General features: G+C 39.5%; 3 protein-coding genes across 3 annotated transcripts; 1 reads left to right on the forward strand and 2 right to left on the reverse strand.

Annotated features, from left to right (window-relative positions):
• Positions 1-1,148: 1,148 nt before the first annotated feature.
• On the reverse strand, positions 1,149-1,481 carry LOC138888279 (secreted RxLR effector protein 161-like). The gene has a single exon (XM_070170113.1). The coding sequence runs from the start codon at positions 1,479-1,481 to the stop codon at positions 1,149-1,151; it is 333 nt and encodes a 110-aa protein (XP_070026214.1).
• A 1,745-nt stretch (positions 1,482-3,226) lies between these two features.
• On the reverse strand, positions 3,227-7,620 carry LOC104213617 (uncharacterized). The gene is made up of 8 exons (XM_070170115.1): positions 7,355-7,620; positions 6,852-7,272; positions 6,167-6,770; positions 5,837-6,088; positions 5,405-5,510; positions 5,135-5,289; positions 4,845-5,022; positions 3,227-3,584 (listed from the first exon to the last, which is right to left on the reverse strand). The coding sequence occupies exons 1-8, from the start codon at positions 7,618-7,620 to the stop codon at positions 3,227-3,229; spliced, it is 2,340 nt and encodes a 779-aa protein (XP_070026216.1).
• A 5,419-nt stretch (positions 7,621-13,039) lies between these two features.
• LOC138888280 (secreted RxLR effector protein 161-like) lies at positions 13,040-14,149 on the forward strand. Its single transcript, XM_070170116.1, has 2 exons — positions 13,040-13,150; positions 13,925-14,149. Exons 1-2 carry the CDS (start codon positions 13,040-13,042, stop codon positions 14,147-14,149), a joined length of 336 nt encoding a protein of 111 aa, XP_070026217.1.
• The last annotated feature ends 6,620 nt before the right edge of the window (positions 14,150-20,769 follow it).

Below are 20,769 nucleotides of genomic sequence, written 5' to 3' on the forward strand. Positions count from 1 at the left end.
TGGAGTACCTGTAGACTAATTAACACTAACCTCATAAACCTTTTCTACCTATGAAGTCTCACTTTGTTCTCCATCTTTGCTTTATTCTTTGAGAATCTTAGGCGATAGAGAAGAGAGACTATCAATTTTAAGGACTTCTCAGTTCTCAACACTTAGATGAAGAGTGTGTTCTGAGGGTGTGGTGAGAGAGATGGAGGGTGAAGGAGAATCAGGTTTAGGTGCTTCAATTTCAATAGTGGTGGAAAGGGAAATTTTGAGAGGTGTTTCTTTAAGAACGGAGGAGTTGGGGGTTTTCTCTTCAATGAAAGGGAGAATTGTTTGTTCTTCAGCCATGGAGGATGATCAGTTTGAAAATTTTGGAAGGGATGAGAAGGAGAGAGATAATCGTTCAAGGTCTGGAGATGAGAGAGTTTTAAAGAGGAAGAAGGCAGTTATGAAGAAGAGAGAAACGGGTTCTGAAATGGCGGTAGATATTTTGGGAAGATGCAACGTTTCAGAGGGAAGTGAAGGGATTTAAATGAAAAGACGTGACATACAGGGTCTAAAAAGGTTTATGATGTGGCACTCAATTTTTGTTTCTTTTTGAGGTATGTATGAGAAAATCACAAGACTACTAACATATGGTACAAGAACCAGGTTCTTGACCGGTCTTTCAAAAATTCTCAACCCTCTTTTACCATTCATGCAGTGCTTCTGCAGCTTCTATAATCATCATGTGTGTCTACCTGTAACGATATTGAAGTGAGTTTGACTTGGCCGAAAAACACTTTAGCTAACTTTACCTAAATGTGATTTTCATAGTTATGGTAGGAATCAAGTTCTCAATTAGGCTTTATTAGCCCCAATTCTAGCCTGTTTCTCTCAAAGTGTTCTATACTCAGGGCTTTGGTGAAGATATCTACAATTTGGTCCTCTTTGCTGCAGAACTTCATACAGATAAGCCCTTTTCCACATTATCTTTGAGAAAATGATGTCTCACATCAATGTACTTGGTCCTTTTATGTTGGACTAGATTTTTGGCCATATTGAGTGCACCTGTGTTATCACACAGAAGAGGCACACAATTAGTGTACACTCCAAAGTCTACTAGTTGATGTTTGATCCATAGGAGTTGAGCACAACATGAAGCTGCAGCAACATATTCTGCTTCAGCTGTTGAAAGCGCTACTGAATTGCTTCCTTGTCCCCCGTGAAATAAGACATGATCCTAGGAAGTGAGCCATTCCAGATGTGCTTTTCCTATCCACAAGATAACCTGCATAGTCAGCATCAGCATACCCAGTAAGATTAAAATTATCACCTAAAGGGTAGTATAGAACCAGGTCTTGTGTTCCCTTAAGATATCTCAGAATTCTTTTGTCAGCCTTCATATGAGATTCCTTGGGATTTGATTGAAATCTTGCACATAGTCCAACACTAAAGACAATATATGGCCTGATGGCAGTGAGATAGAGAAGAGACCCAATAATTCCTCTATCCATGTCTAGTCAAGTGGCAGTAGTAATGGGAGTGTCAATCACTTTTGATACTTCCATATCAAATCTCTTTAGAAGCTCATTGATGTATTTCTGCTGACTGATGAATGTACCCTTTGTGGACTGCTTCACTTGAAGACTCAAGAAGAAATTCAACTCACCCATCATGCTCATCTCAAACTCACTTCCCATGAGTTTTGCAAATTCCTCACATAGTGAATCAGTTGTTGCCCCAAAATGATATCATCAACATACACCTGAATGATGAGAAACTTTGTCATTAACATATACCTGAATCAGTTGTCAATTTTTCCTCTTGTAAAACCATTTTCTAAGAGAAACTTTGACAACCTTTCATACCAAGCTCGAGGAGCCTGCTTCAACCCATGCAGTGCCTTGTCCAATTTTAACACATGTTCAAGGTGTTCATGACATTCAAAACCTGAAGGTTGTTTTATATACACTTCTTCCTTGAGGAAGCCATTCAGAAATGCACTTTCGACATCCATTTGGAACAAAGTGAATTCCATATGTGATGCAAAGGCAATGAGGATTCTGATAGCATCCATGAGAGAAACCGGAGCAAAAGTCTCATCATAATCAATTCCTTCCTCTTAATTATAGCCTTGGACCACTAGCCTTGCCTTGTTCCTTGTAGTGTTTCCATGTTCATCGAGCTTATTCCTGAATACCCACATGGTTCCTGTGATGGTTTGATCTGAGGGTCTAGGTATCAAGTGCCATACATTCTTCCTTTCGAATTGATGCAGCTCATCTTGCATGGTTGCGATCCAGTCTGCATCTTTTAAGGCTTCCTTAATGTTTTTGGGTTCTATTTTGGAGAGAAATGTTGAGAAGACAAGTGAATTTCTGGATTTTGATCTGGTTTGGACTCCTAAATCCAGAGGAGTAATTATGTTGTCAAGAGATGAGAGCTTTTGTGTTTCTAGTTGGGCACTTGAGCTTCATTTGTAGAGGAGCTGAGTAATCCTGACTCATTCTCTTGTATCCTTCTTTCAACAACATGTGGAGTACTTTGAACTGCATCAACCACTCTTTCTTCAGCTTCTGTGGTTATAATTGTGGTACCTGGTTCTCTCCGGTTGATGAGGAAGAGATTGTATTGTCTTCACTAGTCTCTTTCACTTGACTCATCATATCTGCCTTTCCATTTGCCATATCAATAACTTGACCTGGAAGTAGCATAGATACTCCATCTTGATCATCCTTGTTGCTTTTCTACCAGGAGAAGTAGGACTCATCAAAGATTATGTGTACACTTTCCTCAACACACTGAGTCTACTTGTTGTAAACCTTGTAGGCTTTACTCTGAGAGGAATATCCCAAAAAGATCCCTTCATCACTCTTTGCATCAAAATTTCCAAGCTGATTCTTTCCATTATTGAGAACATAACATTTACACCCAAATGTTCTTAAGTGAGTCAGCTTGGACTTCCTTCCATTCAGCAACTCATAGAAAGTTTTGTTCAAGAAAGACCTGATCATGCACATGTTCACCAAGTAGCAGGTAGTGTTGAACTCTTCAGCCCAGAAGTTCTTAGCAATCCCATTATCGATCATCATTATTCTTGCCATTTCTTCAAGGGTTCTGTTCTTTCTTTCCACAACTCCATTTTACTGTGAGTTCTTGGGGCTGAGAAGTTATGGGTAATGCCATTCTCGTTGTAGAATTCGTCAAACTTAGCATTGTCGAATTCTATCCCATGATCTTATCTAATGCATGCTATTTTTCACTCCATCTTCACTTGAATTTTCTTCACAAAGGCTACAAAAACCTCAAAGGTCTCATCTTTTGTTCTAAGGAATAGAGTCCAAGTGAATCTGGAATAATCATCCACTATCACAAAAATATATCTTTTTCCTCCCCTGCTTTGCACTCTCATAGGACCACATAGATCCATATGAAGGTGATCAAGTGGTTTTGAGGTACTGACATCCTTCTTTGTCTTGAATGAGGATTTCACATGCTTCCCTCTGGCGTAGGCATCACAAACTTTGTGCTCCTTGAACTTTGACTTGGGCAGACCATGAACCAGGTCCTTCTGAACTAGCTTATTCAGTAGAGAGAAGCTTGTATGCCCCAGCCTTCTGTGTCACAGTTCAGCATCATCATCAACTGCTTTCAAGCAACTCAGATCACTGATCGCTGCCAACTCGACACTACACTAAGGTAGGAAGAGCGGGTCGCAATAGATTTTACCCGATATGAGGGTCGAGATCGATTTCCTCAGGGCGCTAGTAGTGGAGTTGGATTGTCTGTTTATCCTAGAGATGTGTTTGTGCTCCTAATTTCACTTCAAACACTTTTTGAGTTTTTGTATTTATAACTACTATTATAAAACTAAGGATTGAAGCTAAATTATTGTAAGAGAATATTGCCAAGTTGTAATTAATGGGAAGAAGGGCACTAGGGTCGTAGCATCACCTAGGTGGCTAATTGACGGGTAGATGTTACTAAGGATAGATTGACATATTTGGGGATTATACTATAACCGTTGCACAATTGCACCCACTCTCACACCTCTCGGTAGAGAGAGTGATTTTTCCCGGCCAATGAGACCAAACAACTAGGGTTCAAGTAGGGTGATTACTCTCTCGAGATTTAACCCATTAATTGGGACTACCATTTCTCATGGGTCCATCCCAATTCCTTGTTGGGTCAATTTTGGGGTCATAGACTTTCTTTCTCAAGAAGAGTTAAACCCACTAAGCTTGAATCAGTGTTTGCAACCACCAATTCTTGAATAAAAATATAAAATCAACCCAAATAGCAAACACCCAATATCAATCTAACCATAGATAGCAACACCCATCAATTACCCACACTAGGGTTGAGCCACAACCCTAGCTAATGGGTTTAGCTACTCATGCTAAATACAGAAATTGAAGAAATAGATGAACAACTAAACATAATAATTAATTACTAGAAGAAACTACAATAATCTATTGTTAATGTAAAGCAAAATATGCCAAAAAATGGCTACAACACCGAGTGCAGCTATCGTCTGAAGTTCCCCGATAAAAGAGAGCCCTAAAAAATAGTAAAATGTTCTATTTATACTAGGCTGGAAAAACTGGACAAAAATACCCCTGCCGGGTCAGTGCGGGCCGCACAAAATGGTCTGTGGCCGTACTGGCTCTTAGACTTCAACTGTTTGATAACTTGAATAGGGGGACGCGGACCGCGTGGAAGGGTACCGCAGCCGCGATGGCAACTGGCGCGGTCCGCGCAAGCGTGATCGTGGATCGCGTGACCAAAAGTGCACTTCTCTAAACCTCTGCTCCGCGGACCGCGTAAATGGTACCGCGGCCGCGAAGCCTGAATGCGGACCGCATAAATGGTACCACGGCCGAGTAGCTCTTAGCCTGATTTTTCCCTTCTCTGAACTTCCTAGTGCGGCCGCGGTTGCTTTTGCGCGATCCGCACTAGGCCCATTTTTCCTCCATTCACTTGGTCTTGATACTAGAGCAGGTTTCACTCCTTTTTGAGCCGATATTTGACCTTTTGTCAATTTGTCACTCAAACCTGCATTCAAGCACAATTTGTGAGCATTTTGGGACTAATTTGTAGCAATTTATAATCACATCATAGGTAAGTAGGGGGATAAAACACGTTAAAATCCGGACTTATCAATCACCACTTTGTAGGGACTCAAAATCAGCAACGTAGATATTCTTGTATCTTTTGACCACAAGTACCACTTCACCAGTTAATAGATTTGTAACTGTGCATATCTTTGACAAAAACTCCACCTTGTTTCCTTTATCACATATTTGAGAAACACTCAAGAGACTGTACTTAAGACCATTGACATAGTACATATTCTCAATTGAGTGAGAGAGTGATTTTTCAATCTTTCCAACTCCAAGAATGTACCCCTTTTTCCCATTACCAAAGGATACACTACCTCATTGTAGGGCTTTTAGTGAAAGAAACTCCATGGTATTCCCAGTCGTGTGCTTTGAGCATCCACTGTCCATGAATCATCGTTGACTGCTTCCTTTCACTGTTCCCTGCATAAGAAAATCAAGGGTTAGATTTAGGAATCCAAGCAAGTTTGGGTCCCTTTTAATAAACAAGAGGATGAATAAATCCTTTTCTAGTCCATGTAGGTAATATGCGCTTTTTATGGGTGGCACCTGGTCCTCTTTAGCAGTTACTCTTTTAGCAAGAACTTTATTTTTCTGAAGAGATTGAACCCTGCCTTGGCAATTTTCTTTGAAATGCTCATTTTTCCCTTAGTGGGTACACAACCAATTATCAGGTACAATAACATACTTGCTATGAGGGTCATAAGAGGTTATCTCCTTTTGAAACTATGTTCCCTGCCTGTTTCCACCATTGTTAACGTACATGGTTGTAATAGCATCCGAGGACCAGGTCCACTTAAGAGACTTCTCAAGGTCATTTTTTACTCTTTTCAAATCTGCTTGAAGTTGTCTATTTTTCTCAAGTTGAGCGCATAAACTAGTTTTTACAGCATTTAACTCGTTTTCAAGCTTGATATGTGCCTCACTAGCAACTTCTTTTCCTTTATCATAATTTCCAGGCCTACATTCTGCTTTGAGTTCATCTATTGTTTTCTTCAAGTCTATAATCACAACTAAGAGGTCATTTTTTTCTTACTCTAGGGCATCAACTTTCTCCACTAAGTCATTCTTTTCTTTACTGAAATTTTCGATGGTTTCTTTTAAGTCAACAGCTACTACTATCAAATCGTCTCTTTCATGTTCTACACTAGCAATTTTCTCAGTTAGAACCTCCTTTTCATTTTCTAGATTACATATGGTTTCCTTCAGATCAACCACACAAACTACCATGTCATCTCTAGTTTGTTCAGCATCTCCTAACTCTATGGTTAAGGCATCCTTATTATCTACAAGACTATGATATGCATCAATTAATACATTTGCTAATGACATGAGTTTCTTAGGAGAGTAGGATTTCAGATTTCTCTGAATATCCCTGAAATTTACCTCATCATTGTCATCATTTTCATCATTGTCTGACTGAGCCATCAAAGCAAATATTGAATCATATTCATTTGCTTCACTTTCAAAGGCCATCATAGAACTATCACCTGCATCATTTTCTTCTTCAGACTCACTGGAGGAATCTCCCCATGCTGCAAGAGCTTGCTTCATAACATTGTCAGCGACGTTCTTTCTTTTGAAGCGTTTGTCGGGAACCGGGTTCCTCTTGGCTGCTTTGTCAGAGTTGTACTCAAAATGTTCTTGCTTCAGGAGAGGGAAATCCTTGATGAAATGCTCTGGCTTTCCACATTTATGACAGAGGTCATAATTCTTTGGTTTGTTGGAACTGCCTCTCTTTGGTATGCCTCCATTTGTTCAGACCATTTTCTGAAACCTTTTGGTTAAGTAAGCCATATCACTGTCCTCCTCACTTGAGTCATTGCTTTTAACTTTGAGTACCAGGTTCTTTTCCTTCTTTGGTTCTCTTTCACTATCCTTCTTCTTCTTCATTTTGTAGGTTTTCAGATTTCCAATTAGCTCATCTATAGTTAGCGCATGCAAATCCTTTGCTTCAATAATGACATTCACTTTACTCTCCCATGAACTGTGCAAAACACTGAGAATTTTCCTCACGAGCTTGTTCCAAGGAATGATTTCACCAAATGAGTGTAACTCATTTATGATAGACGTGAATCTTGTGCGCATGTCTTGAATGGATTCATCGTCCTTCATTCTGAAGAGCTCATACTCAATGGTGAGCATGTCAATCTTAGATTGTTTTACTTGAGTGGTCCCTCGTGTGCTATTTGTAAAGCTTCTCATATTTCATTGGCAGATTGACAGGCTGAGATCCTGTTGTATTCATCAGGTCCTATGCCACACACCAAAATTTTCTTGGCACAAAGTTTTTCTCCACAACTTTCCTATCTGCATCATTGTATTCTTTCCTGGATTTTGGCATCGTCACTGGAGGGTCTCCGACCTTCTTTGTTGGGACATAAGGACCATCACAAATAACATCCCACAACTCAGAATCTTCTGCCATGATAAAGTCATGCATTCTTGTCTTCCACCACCCATAGTATTGCCCATTGAACCTGGGTGGTCTGTAGGTAGACTGACCCTCTTCAAAATTTGGTGGAGCAGCCATGAGAAGACTTTCTAGGTGTTAACCTGATAGAAAGAACCCGCTCTGATACCAATTGATAGAATATATGAGTCCACCAAGCTATAGAGAGACCAAGTCCTGTATAGGTTTCCACAGATAATGCTAATGCAACAGTAAGTAAATGGAACAGGGAACTTTTACGTGAAAAAATCCTTACTCAAGGGGATAAAAATAATGACCTACCCTGGTAGGATATCAACTTCACTATAAACAAACTTTATATTACAACCTATGCAATCTAGGAATTAAACTCTTAATCCCTCACTAACTTGTAATACAACTATTACAAGCCACTTTTCAATACACCTATTACAAAAACTTCAACTCATGACTAACTCTAGTCACAACACAAACACTGAAGGTTTATGGTTTACAAGGGATTCCTAATTAAAGCTTCTAGATAAGCAAAGTAGGAATTACAATGAAGAACAATTACAAAGTCACAACTCAACTAAGGACATACAAGAGACTTGTTGTAGGAACTTGTAACGACTCGACCGGTTGTTTTAAGAATTTATGCCCTGATTCCTTATTAACTGCATTCCCCGTGTTGTTTCTGCTATTATGAGTTTCTGGGAAGGTTTATTTGGAGTTTCGGAGAGTTTTGGGACACTTAGTCCCTAAAAGAGAGCTCAAACTTTAGAATTTGGACCGTAGTCGGAGCAGTGTGAAGACGACCTTGGAATAGAATTCTGTCAGTTTTGTTAGCTCCGTTGGGTGATTTCGGGATTAGGGGCATGTTCGGATTGTATTTTGGAGGTCCGTGGCTTATTTAGGCTTGAAATGCCGAAAGTTGAAATTTTGAAGTTTCCGGTTTGATAGTGAGATTTTGATCTAAGGGTCGGAATGGAATTTTGAAAGTTGGAGTAGCTCTGTAGTGTTAAATGTGATGTGTGTGTAAAACTCCTAGTCATTCTGACGAGGTTTGATAGACTTTTTAATCGAAAGCAGAAATTTGAAGTTTTGGAAATCCTTAGGCTTGGATTGGAGAGTGATTTGTGGTTCTAGCATTGTTTGATGTGCTTCGAGGGTTGGAACAAGTTTGTTTGATGTTTTAGGATTGGTTGGCAGGTTTGGTTGAGGTCCGGGGGGCCTCGGGTGAGTTTCGAGTGCTTAACGGAAGTTGAATTGGACTTAGGAGAAATATGAAGTTGGTTGAACCTGTCATAACCGCACCTTCGTGTATTGGACCACATGTGCAACACCACAGAAGCGGTTCAAGTATCGCAGATGCAGTTTGAGGCGAAATGGGATTTGACCGCAGATGCGGCCCAGGCACCGCAGAAGCGGTACTGCGAATACCAAGTCGCAGGTGAGGAAATCCCCATTTAATGAAAAGGGGCATCGAGGGGCAGAATCGAGGGTTTAGTCTCAAAACCTTAGAAATTGATTTGGGAGCTCGGGATTGGCAATTGTGAGAGAGATTTTCACCTAGGTGTTTTGGGTAAGTTGTTCTTACTCGGTTTTGATTAATTTCCACGAATCTATGCTTAAATTCATCCTTTAAATTCGAATTTGGGGTGAAAAAATTGGAGAAAAATTCGAAAAAGTTCTTAGACCTAATTTTGGAGTTTTGATCAAGCTTTTGATGTCGGATTGGAGTAATTTGTGTATATATAAACTCATGAGAGTGTGAGGATTCCGAATTTGTAAATTTTACCTGATTTTGAGACATGGGCCCGAGGGGCGTTTTGGTCATTTTTCCTAATTTTACGTATTAGCTTAGAATTTATTAGTGAAATCAGTTACTTGATGTTATATTTACATTATGCAATTGATTTAAATAGATTTGGACCATTTGGAGTCGAGAACTCATGGCAAGAACGTGGTTTCGGGTTGATTTTTGAGCTGGTTCGAGGTAAGTGGCTTGCCTAACCTTGTGTGGGGGAACTCCCCTTAGGATTTGGTATTGTTGATATTTGAAATACCTTGTACGTGAGGTGACGAGTGCATACTTGTGCTAATTGTTGAAAATCCTGTTTCCATTAAGTAACTATAACTGTGTTTCCTTTCCTGTTTATACTACTTGCAATTTAAGTCTGTTGTTAGCTTAGGGAAGCATGTCTAATTGACTTAATTGCTTTACTTGCTCAAACTGCCTTATTTGGATTATTTGCAGCATGCTAGGTTAGAAATATCTGTTTTGCCTTGGTATGAAATTTGAATTGAATTGAGTATTCTTCATGTTGCTGCTGTGTGTTTACTTTGGGACTACGGGATGGTATCCCGAGAGATCCCCCTGCCTGTTTACTTTGGGACTACGAATTTGTATTCCGGGCGATCCCCTGCACATATATATTGATTTGGACTGTAGTGCTGGATACCGAGAGACCCCAGCACATATATTGAGGATACTAAGAGATCCTCGGGATGCGAGCGATCCCCAACACATATATTGAGGATACTAAGAGATCCTCGGGATATCGAGAGATCCCAGCACACATATTGAGGATACTAAGAGATCCCCGGTTATTATCTCTGTGTTGAGATGTATTCCTTCTGTGATTATTTTGTCTCTGTTATAGTTGTTGTTGTTCTTATTACCCTGTGTTACTTCATACTATTAGCATTTAATTACATTGTCGTACTCTATATTGTTTTACCTCATTTTTAGCTATAATCAGTAGGGCCCTGACCTTCCTCGTCACTACTCGACCGAGGTTAGACTTGGCAGTTACTGAGTACTGTTGTGGTGTACTTATGCCCTTTCTGTGCATGTTTTTCATGTGCAGATCCAGGTACTTCGATTCGGCCTTACTACTTTTGAGGCGAGGCGATTTCCTAGAGACTTCGAGGTATATCTGCCACGTTCACGATCGAGGAGTCTCTTTCCATTCTCTCTTTCAGTATTAGCCCTTCTGTATTTACTTTTGTTTAGATATTCGGGAGTTAGACCCTCGTAGTTATTCAACAACTTGTGATTTCATGAGATTTCGGGTTTTGGGAAGTTGTTCAGTTTGAGAGACTATATTGTATATGCCGAGCGACATCTTTTAATATTCACTATGTTAATTCTATAGTTTTTATTTATTTTATCTGTTGTTTTTCCTTTTTCCGCAATTGTTAGGCTTACCCAGTCGTAGAGACTAGGTGTCGTCATGACAATTCACGGAGGGCGACTTGGGTCATGATAGAACTGGTTCGTAGTAGTGTTGTACTTTGTTCTTGATGCACTTGAGAATTGAATGCTTGATAGATGAACGGTTGGAGTGCTTGAATGAATTCACATGTGTTCAAGTGATGTTTTATTGAAATGCTCTTTTTTAATACAACTTGGATGACATCACTTGGTTGGTCAATAGGGAGTGACTGTTGTACTCTGCTGCACCGTTTGTGTGTATACTGCAGGAAGTCAATTTCTAGCTGTAGACAGTTGACTTCGTACTGCTATTAGAAAAACACAAGGGGATTAGGTCCCCATGTTGATTCTTTATCTTTTGAAGTCATAGCAACTCACATTAGCTCGAGTCTGTTGATTGAGTATTGTACCACGTGTGTCAGGTCCCTTATCTGGTCCATTGACAGTAAGTTTTTTAGATCATCAAAACATAAAGCTAAGGTACTATAAACCCATCAGTTTCTTTACTGGATTGTATTAAGTTCCTTCAGTACAAAGCATGTAAACAGACATCTTTAAGGATAACTTCCATTGTTCAAACAGATAGTAGCGTGACTTGTGTATCCCAATCTTCAACCTCTAAGTCTTGGGTCATTGATTCAGGTGCATCTAATCATATTTCTGATAACAAATCTCTTTTTACTAGTATTTCGTATTCTCAATCTCTTCCAACAGTCACAACGGCCAACGGGTCTCAAACCATGGCAACTGCAATAGGTCAAGAAAGTCCACTTTCTTCCTTACCTTTAGATTCAGTTTTTTATGTTCTCGGTAGTCTTTTTAATCTCATAGACGTTAGTTGCTTAGTCAAATCACTTAAATCTGCTGTTTTATTTCTTGATGACCTTGTTTTATACAGGAACACAGTATGTGACAGATCATTGGTATCAAACGTGAATCAGATGGACTTTATTACCTTATCCTTGCAAAATCACATGGACTCACACCTTGTCTTCCTTCAACAACTTGTCCCGTTACTAAATTACCAAATTTATTACATAAACGGTTGGGACATCCTAGTTTGTCAATATATCAGAAAATGGTACCTGACATATCTCACTTGTCCACTCTAGAGTGTGAGTCATGTCAGATCGGTAAGCATACCCGTTCCCATTTCCCGCGATGTCTTGATAATCGAGCAGAGTCACCCTTTACGTTAGTCCATTCAGATGTTTGGGGTCCTAGTCGGGTCAGTTATACCTTGGGATTCTGCTACTTTGTCAGTTTCATTGATGATTATTCCAGGTGCACTTGGATATTTTTGATGAAAAATTGACCCGAGTTGTTTTCTATTTTCAGACCTTCCACGCTGAAATTCAAAATCAATTTGGGGTTTCTATCTGCACATTTCGTTGCGATAATGCCCTAGAGTATTTGTCTTCCCCATTTCAGTAGTTTATGAACTCCTATGGGATTATTCATCAAACATCTTGTCCGTACACATCCCAACAAAATAGGATAGCTGAAAGAAAGAATAGACATTTTATTAAAACTGCTCATACCCTACTAACACAATCTCATGTTCCGCTGCATTTTTGAGGGGATACAATTCTTACTTCTTGATATCTTATCAATCTTATGCCATCTTCAGCTATCCAGAATCAAGTTCCATTCTCTATCTTGTTTCCCCACTTACCTTTGTTCTCTCTTCTACCCCGTATCTTTAGGAGTACGTGTTTTATTTATAACATTACTCCAGAAAAAGATAAGTTAGTTCCTCATGCGCTTAAATGCGTATTTCTGGGTTACTCAAGAACGCAAAAGGGATATCGATGTTATTCTCATGACCTCAAGCTGTATCTTATGCATGTTGATGTTATCTTCTTTGAAACCTAATCATACTTCACAGGTTCAGGTAATCACTTAGATATTTTTAAGGTGCTACCAGTTCCGTCTTTTGGAGATTCAGTCACTATCTCCCATTCATCTTCCTTCATAGCTCCAGTTGCAGCTCCACCACCTATAGATCCAGTTCAACCTTCTACAACTCCACCACTCTTGACTTATCATCGTCATCCGCGCCCAGCATCAGGCCTAGTTGATTCACGTCCTGCACCTGACCCTGCTCATACTGCATACTTGTCTCCTCTTAGTCAACTGATTGCACTATGAAAAGGTATACAGTCCACACTTAATCCTAATCCTCATTATGTCGGTTTAAGTTACCATCATCTATCATCATCCCATTGTGCATTTGTATCATCTTTGTCCTCTGTTTTCATCCCTAAGTCTACATGTGAAGCATTGTCTCATCCAGGATGGTGATAGGATATCACTGACGAGATGTCTGCTTTACATATGAGTGGTACTTGGGAGCTTGTTCCTCTTCCTTCGGGAAAATCGACTGTTGGTTGTCATTGGGTGTATGTAGTCAAAGTTGTTCCAGATGGCCAGGTTAATCAACTTAAGGCTCGTGTTGTTCCCAAGGGTATACTCAGATATTTGGACTCGATTACAGTGATACTTTCTCTTATGTGGCTAAAATAGCATTAGTCCGCCTTTTTCTATCCATGGTTGTTGTTCGTCATTGGACTCTCTATTAGTTGGACATTAAGAATGATTTTCTTTACAGTGACCTTGAGGATGAGGTTTATATGTAGCAACCACCTAGTTTTGTTGCTCAGGTGGAGTCTAGTGGCCTTCTATATCGGTTGCACCGGTCCCTCTATAGTCTAAAGCAGTCTCCTCGAGCCCGGTTTGGTAAGTTCAACACAATTATTCAGGAGTTTGGCATGACTCGTATTAAAGCTGATTACTCTATGTTTTATCGCCATGCTACTTCAAATATCTATATTTATCTAATCGTTTATGTTGATGATATTGTTATTACCGGCCATGATCAGGATGGTCTTAGTAAGTTGAAGCAACATCTCCTTCAGCACTTCTAGACTAAGTAACTGGGCAGATTAAAGTATTTTATGAGTATTGAGGTCACTCAGTCTAGCTCAGGTATTGCGATCTCACAACGCAAGTATGCTTTAGATATTCTTGAGGAGATAGGAATGACAGGTTGTAGACCTATTGATACTCCGATGGATCCGAATTCTAAACTTCTGCCAGGACAGGGGGAGCCTCTTAGCGATCTTACAAGATATAGGCAGTTGGTTGGTAAATTAAGTTATCTCACAGTGATTAGACCTGACATTTTCTTTCCTGTGAGTGTTTCAGTTTATGGATTCTCCTTATGATAGTCATTGGGATGCAGTTGTCCACATTTTTTTAGTACATAAAATTAGCTCAGGCAAAAGTTTATTGTTTGAGGATCGAGGCCATGAGCAGATAGTTGGATACTTAGATGCTGATTGGGCAGGATCATCTTCTGATAGACATTTTATGTCTGTATATTGTCTCTTAGTAAGAGGAAATTTGGTGTCTTGGAAGAGCAAGAAATAGAATGTGTTTGCTCGATCTAGTGCAGAAGCAGAATATTGAGCAATGGATATGGCGACATGTGAGCTAATTTGGATCAAACAATTGCTCAAGGAGTTGAAATTTAGTGAGATTAGTCAGATGGGACTTGTGCGTGATAATCAAGATACTCTTCATACTGCGTCAAATCTAGTGTTCCATGAGAGAACTAAACACATTGAGATTGACTGTCACTTTGTTAGAGAAAAGATACTCTCGGGAGATATTGCTACAAAGTTTGTGAAGTCGAATGATCAATTTGCAGATAGTCTCACCAAGTTCCTCAAGGTCCACATATTAACTACATATGTAACAAGCTCGGTACATATGATTTATATGCACCAGCTTGAAGGGGAGTGTTAAAATAGTTATGTGAATATATGTAATTAGTCCTAGTCCCTTATGTAATAGGAGTAGGTTATGTGTTATGTATACATATAAATATGGCTAATTGTAACATAGAATTAATTAATAATATTTTTCTCCCGTGCATTCTCACAGTCCCTATGGTCACCTAAAATAACAGTAAAGAAAGTAAATTCCTAGATACGAAAGTTCTAAATTTGACAATAGCCAATTTGTAAAAGTATGGGCCTGAAATAATAATAGAAGAAACTGTACACACTGTCTAGAGACACCACCCTTGAAAAAGTATGTGTTTTTGCAGGAGAGTTGAGCATGATGTGAATCAATAGGGAATTATTGTCCCCTAGGACCTCAAAACCCATCCTCTGCAGTATTTCTGATGGAAAATATTGCTATTATCGCATATGCGTGCTAGTTTCTAAAACCCTAAAACAACAAAGTTGCTTTAATGATCAGTACACAACTTTTTACTACCCCGGTGTTCAGATGCCATTACAATTATAACAAAGTGCAAAATAGGAGTAAATTTTGACAGGCAAAGTTTCTGAGCTCTAGTAGATCTTCACCAAGTAACCTTAATAGAGGAAATGATATGTTGCGTAGCTGGAGGTGATATTGATGTGGCATATTGTAACAGCCTAGCCCGCTAGTGAAATTGTCCACTTTGGACGTAGGCCCTCATGAGTTTAAAACGCGTTACTAGGGTCTAAGGCTTGTTAACTTATATACCCAGCATCTCTCTTGTGTTTTGTCGAGCACACACCCCCTCTTATGGACTCAACATCCTCCCTAAGCTTTGCCCCACCGCATGGGATTCACCTAGACTCACCACGAAGGTTTGCCCCACCTAACCAGAATTTGTCTAACACAAGAATGACTCTGATACCATCTGTAACAGCCCAGCCTGCTAGTGATATTGTCCGCTTTGGACCTAGGCCCTCACGAATTTAAAACGCGTCACTAGGGTCTAAGGCTTGTTAACTTATATACCCAGCACCCCTATTGTGTTTTGCCGATGTAAAACTCTGTCTAAATATTACGATACTATTGAGTAATCATTACATCAAAATTAGGGGGTGGTTAAAAGCTTAATTCAAGCTGGTTAGTTAGAAGCCGTTAAAAGTAATTAAAGGGGTAGCTTTCCAAAAGTTAGTTGTAATTAACTTTCCCGCCAAAAAATGTTCCCCTATATAGTTGATTTCCTCTATTGTAATTTTCAGTTTTTTGGATGTTAAATCAATAAAACTAGTCTTCTCTCTTCTCTTTCAATTAATTCAACTATTTGTTGAGCTTAGAGAATCTGTTCAAGGGTAATTCTTCTACTTTTACCCTTTAGGTTTCTCTTCCTTTCACTGTTCTAGCTCGAATTTGTTTGGGTTTGCATCATTGGTATCAGAGCACTCATTCCTTGGATTTGTGAATATGGGAGTTCATAACACTCGAATACACGAATTGAGGAAAGAAGTCGATAGTCTCAAAGGATCGATAGAAGCAGTTACATCATCTGTGTCAGAATTGCAGAAATCAGTGGACAACAGGGTAGCTCAGGCTATGGAGGAAGTTAGGAAGTTGCTGGTGGGAAATTTGGCTACAACTGGAGTTCAAAACCATGAGTTTCCTGTGGAGAACGAAAGGCTAGAGGTGGTAGGCCATCGTCCTAGAGGCCATCAACCTCTTAATCATGATTATCATACATATTTTCCTGTTTTTGATGGCGTAGGGTTGAAAGATTGGCTGTACAAATGTGAGTAGATCTTCGAATATGAGGAAACACCCGATGATTCTAAAGTGAGAGCAGTTTCTGCAAGCTTGAGGGCAGGGCACTACAATGGCACCAATCTTACATGAAGCACAGGGTAACTAGAGATTGGCCTCGATGGGGTGAGTATGTAGCTTGCTTGTATGCCAGATTTGGATCTAAGCTTTTCGATGATCCCATGGAAGATCTTAAGGATCTAAGGCAGGTAAGTTCAGTACAATACTTTGTTGATTTGTTTGATGAACTGCTGAATAGGGTGGAATTATCCGAAGAATATGTTGTTAGTTGTTTTATTAGAGGGTTGAAGCCAGAAATTGGCTTACCTATTAAGATGTTAGCACCTAGGTCTCTAGCTAAAGCCATTAGTTTATCTAGGATTCATGAGCAAACATTGGTAGTACAGAAACAAGTCTTCATGATTCCATCAAATCCCTCCTATTCAACTAAGAATACCCCAAGATTTTCATCTGTTAATTCCCAACCTTCCCAATCAAACACCACGATAACCCACAGATTTAGTCAACCCCTCAACAAAACTTCCAATTCCCAAACCTTATATGATAAACCTACCTATAAAAATGCCAAGAGACTGACATCTGCTGAAATGGAGGAAAAAAGAAGTAAAGGGCTTTGTTACAATTGTGATGAGAAATACAGTTTTGGTCATATGTGTAAAAATAGAAGGCAATTATTTTCTATGAAGGTGGAGGAGGGATTAGTAGAGGTGGAGCTGGAACAAGATGTGATGCTGGATCCAACAGAGTTATTGAGCATGATTGGTCAAGGATTAGAGACTGATGCTGAGGGATCCATTTTGTCTCATGTCTCAGTTCATGCTATGAATGGCTTACATGATTTTAGGACTATAAGAGTAACTGTGTCAATCAAGGGCAAGGCTGTGCAAGTCTTGATTGATACTAGCAGCACTCACAATTTCTTGGATCTCAACACTGTCAAGAAGTTGGGTTGTGTTCTGACTGCAATAGCTCCTTTTACAGTCTCAGTAGCTGATGGCAATAAGGTTCAGAGTCACTATGTTTGCAAGAAGTTGGTGTGGAAAATGCAGGGAGTCTTTTTTGATTCTGATATGCTAGTACTACCTATAGGTGGATGCAATATGGTCCTGGGCATTCAATGGTTGATAACCTTAGGGGATATTTTATGGAACTTTAGGAAGCTCAAAATGGAGTTTACTATCATGGGCAAGAAGATTTCTCTCAGAGAAATTCAGCCTCCTGCTGCCAAACTCATCCAAGTAGGGAGTATGGATAAGTTGCTGGCCAAACTAGGAGAGTTGTGTATAATCTCAGTATGGGTATTATCAGAAGGGAATTCTATGGATACTGCTGAACTATTCTCAGTGGGAGGTCAGTATCAAGATCAAGAAAAGTCCTCAGAACTTGACTTGATTCTACAGTCGGATCATGATAATTTTGAGGATCCTAAAGGACTACCACCTTCAAGAGAGCATGATCATAGAATTGTTCTAAAAGAAGGTACTGCTCCAATAAACAAAAGGCCATACAGGTACCCAGCTATTCAGAAGGATGAGATTGAGAAGATGGTAGATGAAATGTTGAATTCTGGAGTAATAAGGCATAGCACCAGTCCTTACTCTTCTCCTATTGTAATGGTGAAGAAAAATGATGGAACATGGAGAATGTGTATGGATTATAGGGAATTGAACAATAGCACTATAAAAGACAAGTTCCCAATTCCTGTTATTGAGGAATTACTAGATGAGTTACATGGAGCTAAGTATTTTTCAAAATTGGATTTAAGGTCAAGCTATCATCAAATCAGAATGTTTGAGCAGGACATTCCTAAAACAACATTTAGGACTCAACATGGGCATTACGAATTCATGGTAATGCCCTTTGGTTTGACTAATGCTCCAACCACTTTTCAGAGCCTTATGAACCAGATTTTCCATAGTTATCTCAGAAAATTCATTCTAGTTTTCTTTGATGACATCCTCATTTATAGCTCAAACTGGTTAGACCATATGATTCACTTGGAGGAGGCTTTTCAGTTATTAAGAAATCATGTGTTGTTTGTCAAGAAAAGCAAGTGTGCTTTTGGAGTTACACAGATAGACTATTTGGGCCATGTTATCAGTCAAGAAGGGGTAGCTATGGACCAACAAAAAGTGTCAGCAGTACTGAGTTGGTCTCAGCCAAACACACTAAAAGAACTGAGGGGTTTCCTTGGATTAACAGGATATTACAGGAGGTTTATCAAGGATTATAGGTTGATTGTCAGACCTTTACATGATCTACTTAAAAAGAGAAGTTTTGTATGGAATTCAGCAGCCACTGAAGTTTTTGAATCATTGAAGAAAGCCATTACTTCTGCTTCTGTGTTGGCATTACCTGATTTCTCTAAGGAATTTGTGGTAGAAACTGATGCTTCAGGGGCAGGTATTGGGGCAATACTGATGCAAGATAACAAGCCTATTCTGTTTATGAAAGAGAATTGCTAGCTTTGGTAACTGCAATTCAAAGGTGGAGACCATATCTGTTAGGCAGACATTTTGTGATCAAGACTGATCACCACAGTCTCAAGTATCTTTTGGAGCAAATAATCACTACTCCTAGTCAACAGAAGTGGTTGGTAAAGCTGCTAGGATATGATTACACTATATCTTACAAGAAAGGAAAGGAAAATGTAGGAGCAGATGCACTTTCAAGGAAGGAGGAAGCTATCCAACTATTTAGCATTTTTGGGGTCTCTTCTCAACTACTGGAGTCTGTTAAGCTTAGTTGGGAGCAAGATCCACAATTGCAAAAACTGGTTCAAAGTATTGAGTCTTCCTCTAATCATAAACCATACTACTCTTTCACTGGGGGCATACTAAGTAGAAAAGAAAAGATGATGGTAGGGGATGACCAGTCATTGAGGAAACAACTACTGAACTTCTATCATAACAGTTCTATGGGAGGTCACTCTGGGATCACTGCTACCTACAAGAGAATTAAACAGGATTTCTATTGGAAGAAGCTGAAGCAAGATGTTTACAAGTATATAAGGGAGTGTGACACTTGTCAAAGGTGCAAGGGTGAGAATGTGGCATACCCTGGCCTACTCCAACCTTTGCCAATCCTAGAAAAGGTGTGGCAGGATATCTCTATGGACTTTAAAGAAGGTTTACCTAAAGCTGCAGAGCAAAGAGGTTATCTTTGTGGTAGTAGACAGATTGAGCAAAGGTGCTCATTTCATGGCATTAAAACACCCCTACTCAGCCTTAGAAGTAGCTCAGATCTTCATGGATGGGGTGTTTAAATTACATGGGATGCCCAAAACTATAATTTCAGACAGGGATAAGGTTTTCACCAGCAGATTTTGGCAGGAGCTATTCAGATTATAGAAGGTTTCACTTTTGACTTCATCTACCTATCATCCTCAAACAGATGGACAGACTGGAGTTGTTAATAGGTGTGTGGAGTGCTATTTGAGGTGCATGACATTTGAAAAACATGAGGATTGGCCATTATGGTTGCCCCTAGCTGCATGGTGGTATAATACCACCTATCATTTAGCCACAAACATGACCCCTTATGAAGCAGTATATGGCCAGAAACCTCCTCCACTTCTTCCATATATGCCCTTTGACTCTCAGTTAGAGGTAGTTGACATGAGTTTACGGGCCAGGGAAGCCACCTTGAGGGCTCTCAAGCAACAACTAGAGAAGGCTCAGCACAGAATGAAGGTACATGCAGACAAAAACAGAACAGAAAGGTCCTATAATGTAGGTGATTGGGTTTTTATCAAACTTCAACCATATAGGCAGCTTTCTCTGAAAGATCATGCTTATCAGAAGTTATCTGCCAAATATTTTGGTCCATTCCAAATTCTATCTAGGGTAGGATCTGTTGCTTATACTCTAGACCTATCTCCTCACTCCAAAATTCATCCCACTTTCCATATTTCCTTGTTGAAGAAGAAGCTAGGCAATCATACTGCCTCTGCAGCATTACTTGTGGTGCACTCTGATTCCGGTCATGTTCTATTAGAGCCTGAAGCTATTATGGACAGGAGACTTGCTAAGAAGAATGGGAAGGCAATCACATAGATACTGGTTAAGTGGCTGAATGCACCACCTGAGGACAATACTTGCGAAGAATTGCAATCTTTCAAGTTGAAGTTTCCACGGTTCAATCCTTGAGGACAAGGATTCTTGAAAAAGGGGGTATTGTATGATCCCATTGAGTAGTCATTACATCAACATTAGGGGGTGGTTAAAAGCTTAATTCAAGCTAGTTAGTTAGAAGCCGTTAAAAGTAGTTAAAGGGGTAGCTTTCCAAAAGTTAGTTGTAACTAACTTTCCCGCTAAAAATGTTCCCCTATATAGTTGATTTCCTCTATTGTAATTTTCAGTCTTTTGGATGTTAAATCAATAAAACTAGTCTTCTCTCTTCTCTTTCAATTACATTCAACTATTAGTTGAGCTTAGAGAATCTGTTCAAAGGTAATTCTTCTA

The sequence above is a fragment of the Nicotiana sylvestris genome, chromosome 3 (assembly GCF_000393655.2).
Source record: "Nicotiana sylvestris chromosome 3, ASM39365v2, whole genome shotgun sequence".
NCBI classification, from domain to species: domain Eukaryota; kingdom Viridiplantae; phylum Streptophyta; class Magnoliopsida; order Solanales; family Solanaceae; genus Nicotiana; species Nicotiana sylvestris.